Source organism: Gorilla gorilla, chromosome 15, assembly GCF_029281585.2.
Source record: "Gorilla gorilla gorilla isolate KB3781 chromosome 15, NHGRI_mGorGor1-v2.1_pri, whole genome shotgun sequence".
Taxonomy (NCBI): domain Eukaryota; kingdom Metazoa; phylum Chordata; class Mammalia; order Primates; family Hominidae; genus Gorilla; species Gorilla gorilla.
Window position 1 is genome coordinate 81937876 of NC_073239.2, and position 12382 is coordinate 81950257.

The window sequence follows — 12382 nt, forward strand, 5'->3', positions numbered from 1 at the left end:
ATTTTTTAAATTTTTGTAGAGACAAAGCCTCACCACGTTGCCCAGGTTGGTCTCAAACTCCTGGGCTGACGTAATCCTCCTGCTGCAGCTTCCCCAAGTGCTGGGATTACAGGTGTGAGCCACCATGCCCAGCCTCTTATTTATTTATTTATTTATTTATTATTTATTTATTTATTGAGATGGTGCCTTGCTCTGTTGCCCAGGCTGGAGTGCAATGGTGCAGTCCGGCTCACTGCAACCTCTTTCTCCCAGGTTCAAGCGATTCTCCTGCCTCAGCCACCCAAGTAGCTGGGATTATAGGCGTGCGCCACGACACCCAGCTAATTTTTACGGGGTTTCGCCCTGTTGATCAGGTTAGTCTCAAACTCCTGACCTCAAATGATCCTCCTGCCTTGGTCTCCCAAAGTGCTGGGATTACAGGCATGAGCCCCCGCACCTGGCCAGCCTTTTAAAAATATGACATCCCATTAGTACATTTGATTGTCTGACTTTTAAGAATACTTTGAGGCTGGGCATGGTGGCTCACGCCTGTAATCCCAACACTTTGGGAGGCTGAGGCGGGTGGATCACGAGGTCAGGAGTTCAAGACCAGCTTGGCCAACATAGTGAAACCCAGCCTCTACAAAATATACAAAACATTAGCCGGGTGTGGTGGTGGGTACCTGTAATCCCAGCTACTCAGGAGGCTGAGGCAGGAGAATTGCTTGAACCCAGGAGGCAGAGGTTGCAGTGAGCCGAGATCGCACCATTGCACTCCAGCCCAGGTGACAGTGTGAGACTCCATCTCAAAATAAATAAATAAATAAATAAAAATAAAAATACTGCCGGGCGCAGTGGCTCATACCTGTAATCCCAGCACTTTGGGAGGCCAAGGCAGGCAGATCACGAGGTCAGGAGTTCAAAACCAGCCTGACCAACATGGTGAAACCCTGTCTTTACTAAAAATACAAAAATTAGCCGGGTGTGGTGGCATGCACCTGTAATCCCACGTACTCAGGAGGCTGAGGCAGGAGAATCACTTGAACCCAGGAGGCGGAGGTTGCAGTGAGCCAAGATTGTGCCACTGTACTCCAGCTTCGGCATCAGAGCGAGACTCTGTCTCAAAAATAAATAAATAAAAATAAAAATATTTCATTGCATGGTTCGTTTCCATCTCTTAATCCTTCTTCTTATACTTTGAGAGATTCTCTTAGTATTTATCTTCTAATCCTCTTGTTTTTATTTTTGTAATCCTATTTTTAGTTTTCCTCCCTGACTACTTTTACTTCCTGACTACTTTTTTATCTACTCTCTTGTTCTTTTCTGGGGATATTTTGTCCTCTCAATAGTCTTACTTCATATAATATTTTATCTAAAGATACAACTTTAAAAAGTTTTCTTTTGCTCCCTGTCTTATTTCCTCCAATTTATTTTTGTTTGTTTTGGTCTCCTCTTTCATAGTAGAGACTGCAGTCAAATGTCTGGTACTCTACAGCTGTCTGTTCATATTTAAGGGTCCAGCACTGAAAAGCTGCTGGGGAGCTCTGCGAGAGTGGGCAGGATCAAGCCATTCATTGGGGAATTCTCAAAGCAGTGTCTGTAGGGTTTTTCCCTTGGGCTTATCAGTTCCCTCAGAGAGGAATCTTCTAAATTCCTGCTTGGGGTATGAAACTGGCAGCCTTGTGTGAAATACACAGAGGAATGGGGCTGGGGGTATTGTGTTGAGATTACTGACTCTCACGTAATCACATTTGGTACAGTGCTCCCTCCTCCTCTTAGCTTGTTGGATATTCTGGAACTCAGATCCTTTTGATTAAACCTCTGAAACTTCCCATCTTCTGCTGGATTTGAGTAGGGGACTTAAAGGTCTGATTCTTATATAATTTTGCAACCAACAAACTTGGTTCAAACGCATTCCACTTTGTGGAGGTTCCCTGTATCTCTAATCCTGGAGCCTTTTATTGGAGCAGATCACCTTGCTTTTTGTTGCCCCTCTCCCATCCCTATCCTTTGGGTAGGGAAGGTTTCTCTATTCTACTAAGTCAGTTATTTCTTGTCCTTCTTGTGTTAGTCCATTTTGTGTCAGTATAAAGGAATACCTGAGGCTGGGTAACTTAGAAAGAAAAGAGGTTTATTTGGCTCATGGTTCTGCAGGCTGTTTAAGAAGCCATCGCCACCTGGCCTAATTATAATTTTTAAAAATAACGTTTATTTTTTAATAGTATACAGGTTCATTATAAAAACTTTTTGAACAAAGAGAAAAACAAAAAGGAAAAATATTACTAGTAGACCTGTACTCAAAGATCACCAGAGGCCAAGTGCGGTGGCCCATGCCTGTCATCCCAACGCTTTGGGATGCTGGGGTGGGAGGATTCCTTGAGGCCAGAAATTTAAGACCAGCCTGGGTAACATGGCAATGCCCCATCTCTACAAAAAATACAAAAAATGGTCAGGGTATGGTGGGGCACGCCCATAGTCCCAGCTACTCAGGAGGCTGAGGTGGGAGGATTGCCTGAGTCCAGGAGGTTGAGGCTGCAGTGAGCCGTGATCTGCAGTCAACCTAGGTAACAGAGTTAAGACCCTGTTTCAAAAATAAAAGATCACTAGAATCAACAATCACTTTTCAATTTTATTTTAACTTGATGGTTATCACTATATATATATGTGTACATATATGTATATATATGTGTGTATATATGTGTATATATATGTGTATATATGTACATATATGTATATATATGATTTTATAACTTTTTCCCAAAGAGTAATAATTTGAATTATTATGTTTCTTACACAAGTAGGCTGTTTCTAAGTGTCTGGGTTTTTAATATTTTACAGTTTTTATTGTACTTATATTTTTTGGAGACCTAGTCTCACTCTTTCACCTGGGCTGGAGCACAATGGTGTGATCATAGCTCACTGCAGCCTTGAACTCCTGGCCTCAAGTGATCTTCTTGCCTTAGTCTCTTGAGCAGCTGGGATTACACATGGGCACCACCAGGCCCAGCTTTTTTTTTTTTTTTTGAAAAGACATTTCCAAAAGTTAATTAGTTGGCATCTTTTCATTCATAGTTGTGATGGTTCACACCTGAATCTGAGTGAACTTTTTCTCTGCCACCTAGGATGGTCCTGGTCTTGTGTACGTCCACTCACTGGCCACTCATTCTGCTTTTCTCAATCTCTTCTTAGGTGTCAGAACTGGGAAGGTGGCATTGGCGGGGTACCAGGGATGGAAGCCCATGGTGGCTATACCTTCTGTGGCCTGGCCGCGCTGGTAATCCTCAAGAGGGAACGTTCCTTGAACTTGAAGAGCTTATTAGTAAGTATCTTTTGAGCCATCCTCCTCTCAGGCCCCAGGTCATGGTGATGTGATTGTACTCAGACATGCAGGCTTCAGGAGAGTTTGGCTATGGGAAGGGCTAACAGAGTTAGCTCTGTTCCAGCACAGAGGAAGGAGTGAGCAGCTGCTCTGTCTTGGCTCCGCCTTCTGCCTTTCTGTCTTCCTGCTTAGAGCTTTTTACATAGTGTGTAGACTACATAGACTGTGTCCTGCAGACATCTGGTGTGAGCAGAGTACCTTCCTTATACTTCAGTCTCATAGAATTAGAGGTTATCGTGTGTTATAGAAAGAACCTCCTAAGAGGAAAAGTTACAAGAAGAGCTTTGCAGCATTTCGAAACCAAATTTTATTACCTGCTGCACTGTGTAAACATTTAGTACCTACATTTAAATGAGTTGTTTAGGCAGAGCTGGCTAATTGCATTGAGAAGGCAGCCCAACATTTATGTCTGGACCCCAAGCTCCTGGCCGGTATTCAGAAGAAACTCAGAAAGCAGTCAGCTTCAGGGAGTCACTAGATTGTAGTTAAATGATCAGTGGGTGCACAAACACACACACCTTCACGGCCACCAGGGAGAAGGCATTCCCTGTCATGTCATTTGGGGAGCATGTACCCCCTGACCATGATGTCAAAGCAAACCAGCTGCAACTGACATGCACCTCCTGTCCCTGAGTTCAAATGCCAGCCTCCCGTTATGCGGCCCATCGTGAGCTTCCTGGAGAGTTTCTGTTGTACCCTGTAGACATGTAACCAGCAGTGTCTTGCCTCCACCTTCAGAAAGCCTCCCCCGGTGTAGTCTTTTTAAAGATTCGTGAAGGCTTGAAGGCTCATGCTGAAACAACCAACTTTGTATGCTGAACTTAAGAGTTTCTCAGATGTTTTAAAATCTGAACACCAATAAGGCATGGAACAAAAAAGTCCCATCTCCCAGGCAGAAATAAGGAATGTGATTAGGGAGTGCCTCAGTTATAAAGACAGTGTTCTAGATTTGAACCCTGTCCCTACTACATTTGAGACATGAGTCCTTGGGCAAATTGTCTAATCTCTTTTAGCTTGATATTTTTTTCTTTTATAAGGTAGGGATAACAATCCTTATTTTTTTAAGGTTAAAGGAGAGAACATTTATAAACAGCCTGGCACGTAGTAGGTACTTAATAAATGTTAGTGTCCCTCTAACCCACAGTAATAATCTTTTTGACACAAGGGACCAGTTTTGTGGGAGATAATTTTTCCATGGACCTGGGGTTGGGGGTGGGACGGGGGGTGATGGCTTCAGGATGATTCAAGTACATTACATTTATTGTGTACTTTATTTCTATTATTACATTGTAATGTATAATGAAATAATTATACAACTCACCATAATGTAGAATCAGTGAGAGCCCTGAGCTTGTTTTCTTTCAACTAGACAGTCCCATTTGGGGGTGATGGGAGACAGTGACAGATCATCAGGCATTAGACTCTCATGTAGAGTGTGCAACCTAGAAGCGTGGTATACACGGTTCACAGTAGGGTTTGCGCTCCTATGAGAATCTAATGCTGCCGCTGATCTGTCAGGAAGTGGAGCTCAGGCAGTAATGGGAGCAGTGAGGAGCAGCTGTAAATACAGATTAAGCTTCACTGGCTCACCCACCACTCATGTCCTGCTGTGCAGCCTGGCATGGTCCGGGGGTTAGGGACCCCTGCTCTAACCCAAACTACTCCCTTCCATTTGCTTTGGGAGAAGTAGGACCCATATCTGAAGTATGAATTCCTATAGCCCAAGGAAACAGAACAAATCCATGGGCTTAGGCACTGGAAAAAGTAAATTAGTCTGCTTAAAAACACTTAAGTCCTGCGGTAAGTAGAAATGAGGAACCGACTCCCACTGCAGCGCCTGCTTTCTCTCTGCCTGAGTAGTGCTTAGCCCACTTCCATTACATGCTGGAAGCCCTGGTTCATTTAAGATCAACCTAGGATATATTAGGACCTGAACCTGCAGTACAGTGTTTTCTGTCTCTTTTAAGCATTTGTGACTGTGACTCTCTGCGGGCAGGTGTTGCCTTGAAGAGGGAATAATCTAAACAACAGCTTTTAGAGGAGGGCTGGCCCCCACTTCCACCAAGGGTCCCAGTGGCTCCTTTCAGGACCTTTACCTAGTAAGACTCTAGAAACAGGAAGTACCCTCCCCTGTACCCTTTCAGTTGAGTGAGGCAGCTCTGTAAGTCCGTGGCTGGAATGACCTAGGTGGTCTAGGGAGGGAAATGGAAATGTCATATCTGCTCAGCCAGTTGGTTCTGCTCATTCTGAGGGACCAAACCCATGACTATCTTGATCTTTGTAGTAGAGTGTGTTTAGAAAACTTGTAGATAAGCAAGGAATGGTGGTATCGTGTGTGACCACTGAGTGACATCAAGACCAAGACCTATTTTACAGCTTCAAAGTAAAAGATTTTCTTATATCAGCCACAGACTGGGCAGAGTTGTCATTTGGTGATTAGAATGAATGGCTTCTGCTTTCAGGCCTGCTAGTGACTTGCTAAGAGACCTTGGGTAAATTTCCCCAGGTGCCAAGTAAAAGTCAGGAGCAGTTTGAGATCATCTGATGAAATGTAGTACCAAATTCCATTTATCTGCTTTTAATAAACTCCCCGGAGCAGGGAAGTAATGAGAAATGAGCTACTGGTAGTCTTGCCTTCAATTTCCAACTTAAGCCATGTTTATTAAGAGACTTTGAAGGTCTCCTTACAAACCAGCTTGGCCTCTTTATCCTCTCAGCACTGGCACTGCTTTGGAACCCAGGAAAAGGTAGTTGTCTGCTAGGCATTGAGCAGAGATCAATGCTGGATGCCTCTACAGCATTGGCTTAAATGCTTCACTCTGTGTCTATGGCAGTGTGGGGAGGGAAGGAAAGAAAACCAGAGCACCAAAACTAGAGTGCCAAGAAGCCACAAGATGGGAAACCCTCCATCCCACAGATTGACTCCTGGAGATTCTGTCGGGCTGGATTTTGTCTCTTTTAGCCTACAACTGCCTTTCCCATCTGTGTCTCCTCAGCAATGGGTGACAAGCCGGCAGATGCGATTTGAAGGAGGATTTCAGGGCCGCTGCAACAAGCTGGTGGATGGCTGCTACTCCTTCTGGCAGGCGGGGCTCCTGCCCCTGCTCCACCGCGCACTGCACGCCCAAGGTGAGCCTGGGGAGCTGTTCACTGGGGCTGGATGATTTCCCTCCACTACTCACAAAGTCTGGAAGCCCAGCATGCTTTTTTAGAGGGGTTGAAATGAGCTCTGTCTATCCTGGATTTTGAGTGCCCAGTGTGGAACCTCATGCCATGGGGCATGCGAATGCAGAGTAAGATTTAGTTTCATTGGTTTAGTGTCATTCTTTGCTTCTTCAAATTGGCTGCGACAGAATGAGCTTCCTTGAAATTGCTACGGGGAGCGGGGAGGAAGTGGGTGCTGCTTCTGCGTTATCTGGAAGGAGCAGCCCACTTCTGTCCTGGGCTCTGTGGTGATTGCCACCTCCTCTGGGTGCAGGGCAGAGCTGAAAACCCTCAGTGTTGCAACAGTCACTGTTGCAACAGCAACAGGAAAGGCAACTGCGTAAAGGGGTAGAGAACCAGAACCCATGGAGAAGAGACTCGCCGTGTCTGACTGGCTGCAGAGTTGTCACTATTAGAAATGTTTTATTTTACATTCATTGAACAAGCCTAAATGGGAGTTTGTTCCACCTGCACCATTGGAGTAGAGAAATCCACGTTCGTTTCTGTGGGGTCTCAAATGGGAACGCAAAACCGAAGTAGTTAGCGAGCAAAAAGTCTGGGAACATTCTCTATCTCTTGAAACCTCAGTCTGCCTGCTAACTCCTGCACCATCTTTCTGGTGTACCTGATGTGAGAGCAGGTGTCTCTGAGTAGACCTGTGGGAGAGAGGAAGTCATGGGGCCCTGCTGGTTGCGGATCTGTTTTTGGAATGAGATCCCTGGGTCCAGAGAGAAGCTGTTCTTCGGACTTAGTTGGATAATGTGACTGCTCAAATGTAAAAGATGAGATTCTTTTCTGCCCCTCCCCATACTTTTTTCTCCTGTTTTTGAGCCCCCCACCCCCCGTCTTCCCCCCTCCCCGCCGCCCCCGAGAGGGAGTCGTGCTCTGTCTCCCAGGCTGGAGTGCAGGGGCACGATCTCGGCTCACTGCAGCCTCCACCTCCCAGGTTCAAGCAATTCTCCTGCCTCAGCCTCCTGAGTAGCTTGGACTACAGGCGCGTGCCACCACACCCGGCTAATTTTTGTATTTTTAGTAGAGACAGGGTTTCACCATGTTGGCCAGGCTGGTCTTGAACTCCTGACCTCAGGTGATCTGCCCACTTCGGCCTCCCAAAGTGCTGGGATTATAGGCGTGAGCCACCGCACCCGGCCCTGAGCCTCATTATTTAGTTTCTTAATTTCCTTTGAGTTGTTGAGTTGTGACCATTTCTGACACTGAATTAAAGTAAGCAGAGCCTCTGTCCCATTTTCCCGGCCTGGGCCCACTGGGCTTTAGGTGTCAGTATTAAGGCATATAAGGCACTTACCCTTGGAACACAGCAAGCGCACTGTCAGCAAGTGCACTGACTCTGGAGCCTGCACAGTCTCTGCCTTGACCACCAGTAGGGAAGTCAGGAATTCCCCAAGTCAAACATTTTTCATTTTAGTATTATTATTATTTTTTGAGACAGAGTTTCACTCTTGTTGCCCAGGCTGGAGTGCAATGGATCACCGCAACCTCTGCCCGCTGGGTTCAAGTAATTCTCCTGCCTCAGCCTCCCAAATAGCTGGGATTATAGGCATGCACCACCACGCCCAGCTAATTTTGTATTTTTAGTAGAGACAGGGTTTCTCCATGTTGGTCAGGCTGGTCTCGAACTCCTGACCTCAGGTGATCTGTCCGCCTTGGCCTCCCAAAGTGCTGGGATTACAGGCGTGAGCCACCGTGACTGGCCCAACATTTCTAAGATAGAAAAAAACTTGGGGTCATGGTGACCTCTTTATTTGGAACTGGTGAGGTCAAGCCCCTGGTAAAATGGTCAGTCTTTTACAAACCTGTCCCTGGCATGGATAAGACTCAGTAATTCTGCAATCCCAGGGAAATGTGGAATGAGCTATAACAGGAGCACCACCTGTCAAAGTCTTCCAGGGGGGCTGCTGGTTAATTGTTTCTTGTAGCACATGTTCTAGGGGGCTTGGTGGCATTCAAAGCTTTGTCTGTGGAAAAGGGTGCCTATGAATCTTGGTGCTTCCAGCTTTTTTCATTGGCTGGGAGAAGGCCTGTGTTGTCTTCTCAAACACAGCGCATCTCTTGAACTTGGAACAGACAGGAGTCTGTAAAGAAGGGAAGTGTGTTGAAAGGAGGGCAAAATACTGACTTTGGGAGTCAAAAGGGGATGCAGTGTAGAAAGATAGTCACAGTATATTGTGATCATATCAAAGCAATATGTGTGGAATCCCATTTTTAGTGAAGAGTTGACTACAAAAAATTCATAGAAAGTATCTAGGATGTGAAGTTACAGGTGATGTTTGTTTCTTCTGTTTGTATTTTCTAATCTTTCTATAGTTAATAGGTATTTCTTGCATAAAAAAAGACAACAAAAGTTATTTTACAGAAACAGGGAAATTCTACAAACAAAACAAGCAGCAAGGTGCGAGAAATATTTATAACAAGTGATGAATGGCTAATTTCTTTAATTTGAAAAAAAAATCATCCAAACCAGTAAGAAATGGATGGACAACCCAACTGAAAAACAGGCAAAGGATCTGAAGAAAGAGGTCCCAGTGAAAGAACTGTCCTTCTTACTTTTTCTACTACAACTGCCACTACTACTGGTAGCGGAGTCTTCCCAAGCCCTCACTGTATGCCAGGGGCTGTACTGAGCGTTTCCCATATGTTTTCTCATTTAATTCTCAAAACAACCCTATGAAATAGGTACCATTGTTTACAGATGAGGAAACAAACTACAGTGAGGTTAAGTGACTGCTTTATAATACCTGATTGGCACTCACAAGGGTTAGTATGTGGTTGTGTGAATCCAGACTAGCTGGCATCTGAACCCTGCCCTGCTCATAACCACAGTAGGTGGCCATTAATCCAACGAAAAATTGTTTAGCTCACTTGTAGTTAAAGAAATGCTAATCAAAAGAGTGGCACTATTTGTTTTTATTATTGGATTAGCAGAGATTAAAAAACTTGATACCCTATGTTGGGGACAGTGTGAGAAAACAGGTAATTTGATACTGTTAGTGGGGATGTAAATAGGTTAAGTCATTTTTTGGAGGGCAGTTTGGAGACATCCATTTAAATTATAAGGGCACTTACCCTTTGAACACAGCAAGTGCACTGTCAGGAATTTACCTGCAGGGATATTAGCAAAGGATGTATATTGAAGTGGAGTTTTAATAGCAGCCTAAGTGCCTATCAAAAGGTTAAGGGTTAAATAATAAAAATCTCTCCAAACAGTAGCTGCATACCATGGGCTGATATAGAAAGCTCTGCAAGATACAACATGAAGTGTAAGGGGGCGGGGCCTGGAGCAGTCCCTGGGCACACAGCCTGAGATGTACACAGCTTTTCCTGGAACCCTACACAAAACGCCTTGAACAATGGGTACCTTTGGGAGAAGAGAAGCAGACAGAAGACAGAAGAAGGGAGACTTTTTAGATTTTTTTTTTTTTTTTTTTTTTGAGACAGAGTCTCACTCTGTTGCTGAGGCTGGAGTGCAGTGGTGCAATCTCGGCTCACTGTAGCCTCCTCGGTTCAATTGATTTTCTTGCCTCAGCCTCCTGTGTAGCTGGGATTACAGGCGTGTACCACCACACCCAGCCAATGTTTTCTATTTTTAGTAGAGACAGGATATGACTATGTTGGCCTGGCTGGTCTCAAACTCCTGGCCTCAAGTGATCCACCTTCCTTGGCCACACAAAGTGCTGAGATTACAGGCGTGAGCCACCATACCTGGCCAACTTTTTAGATTTTCTATCCTTCTGTATTATACTGTGCCCTTTAAAAAAAAAAAAAAAAAAGTGCATTACTAATTTTATTTTGGTAAATGTACAAATACATTTTTTAAAAGGCATTGATCATATTGCTAACTAAAAAGCAAAAAGAATGCTCTACATAGTGCAGCACGTGGGTCTAGGCCATGCCCTGACCCAGCAAGTGACCATCAGTGGCTCCATGCCATTGACTACCTTCTATGTGTAAATGACAGTATTTGAGTAGAAGAAGGAATTACTATTAGTACCTTAAAATGCTGGACATGATGGTTCATGACTATAATCCCAGCACTTTGGGAGGCCAAAGCAGGAGGACCTCTTGAGCTCAGGAGTTCAAGACCAGCCTGGGCAATACAGTGAGAGCTTGTCTCTACAAAAAATTAAAAACAGTTAACCAGACATAGTGGCACGTACCTGTAGTCCTAGCTACTCAGGAGGCTGAGGTAGAAGGATCACTTGAGTCTGGGAGGCAGAGGTTGCAGGCAGAGAGTGCCACTGCAACTCCAGCCTGAGCGACAGAGCAAGACTTTGTCTCAAAAAAAAAAAAACAAAAGCCTGTAATCCCAGCATTTTGGGAGGCTGAGGTGGGTGGATCATGAGGTCAGGAGTTCAAGACCAGCCTGGCCAACATGGTGAAACCCCATCTCTACTAAAGATACAAAAAATTAGCCAGGCGTGGTGCCACGTTGCCTGTAATCCCAGCTACTCAGGAGGCTGAGGCAGGAGAATCCCTTGAACCCCGGAGGCAGAGGTTGCAGTGAGCTGAGATCACGCCATTGCACTCCAGCCTGGGTAACAGGGCAGGACTCCATCTTAAAAAAAAAAAAAAAAAAAAAAAAAAGAGGCTTAAGAAATCTCAAGTGCTGACTAAATCAGTGAGTTACTTTGTTTTTTGTTTTGTGGAGCAATAAGAAAGCAGCAGGCCTGTGAGTTTCCACTTGGCTTGGTAGTTACTGGTTTCTTATATGTTCTTTTGGACATACCCTGGAATTTTCTTGCCTACCTGTGAAATTGAGCTACAGATGGCTGCACCTATCAGTTATGGTGTGGAAAGACTTTTGATTTTTTTAGATAAAAGGAACCTTTGAAATGCAAAATGAGATTAGAATGGAGACCTATAATTTCAGGAAGAGGTAGAAAGGATTTAAAAGGCCGATTCCAGTGTGCAGTTATCACCCTATAATCATATCTGCTTTCATCTTGTTGTGATTATGTGTGCTGGTGTCCAAATTCAGGATATCTGGAAGCTCCTTGTAGAGTTTTTGAACTTTGAGCTTCTATGCTTTAATAATATAGGAAGTCACTGAAACAGTCTATAGTTTTTTATATAATAAACATAGCGTTTTCTTTTCAGACTCTAATTTTAGCCACAGGTTATCATTTACCTTATAATAATAGTCTTTTATTTGTTATAGGATATGAAATATATGTACATTTTGTACAGATGCGTAATGCAGTTCCTAAAGTTTAATAAATATGCTTTTTTAAATAATAGCTTTGTTGAGATATAATTCCCATACCATACAACTTACCTATTCAGTTGCGAACCATCATGACAATTTTAGAACATTTTCATCACTCATCCCCCCAAAAATCCCCATACACATTAAATATTTTCTTACAAAGGAAATCATGAAGGAAAAATCAATAGTATGATTACAATATTAAGTATAAAACATATATATGTTTTACATTAATTAAATTTTAAAATTAATTTTAAAAAGTTTTAAACTCACATAACCAAAACAGAGGAGCAAAAAGGAGAAAATAGATGCAGCATATGATGTAGACAAGGGGCAAGTATAAGAAAAAGCTAGATTAATAAAATTGGCTGTTGGATCTCAGAAGATTAGGCCCAACAGACACCGTCATAAGGAAATGCAAATATTAAACACAAGTTATGGAAAAATTTCACCCTAATTAGTAATCAGAGGCATGCCAATCAAAATAAACTATCAGGTACTATTTCTTTTTACCATTTTAATTGCTGATAACTTTTAAAAAGTAACTAAAGCTGGCCGGGCATGGTGGCTCACGCCTGTAATCCTAGCACTTTGGG

General features: G+C 43.7%; 2 protein-coding genes across 3 annotated transcripts in view; one reads left to right on the top strand and one right to left on the bottom strand.

Moving 5' to 3' along the window:
* FNTB (farnesyltransferase, CAAX box, subunit beta) overlaps positions 1-12382 on the top strand; it is a 75254-nt gene that overhangs the window by 50844 nt on the left and 12028 nt on the right. The window contains exons 8-9 of the mRNA XM_004055304.5: positions 3169-3298; positions 6355-6487. Coding sequence (XP_004055352.1) covers positions 3169-3298; positions 6355-6487 — 263 coding nt within the window. The remainder of the gene's footprint in view (positions 1-3168; positions 3299-6354; positions 6488-12382) is intronic.
* Positions 1-12382, bottom strand: part of MAX (MYC associated factor X) — a 97919-nt gene that overhangs the window by 33268 nt on the left and 52269 nt on the right. The window lies entirely within an intron of this gene.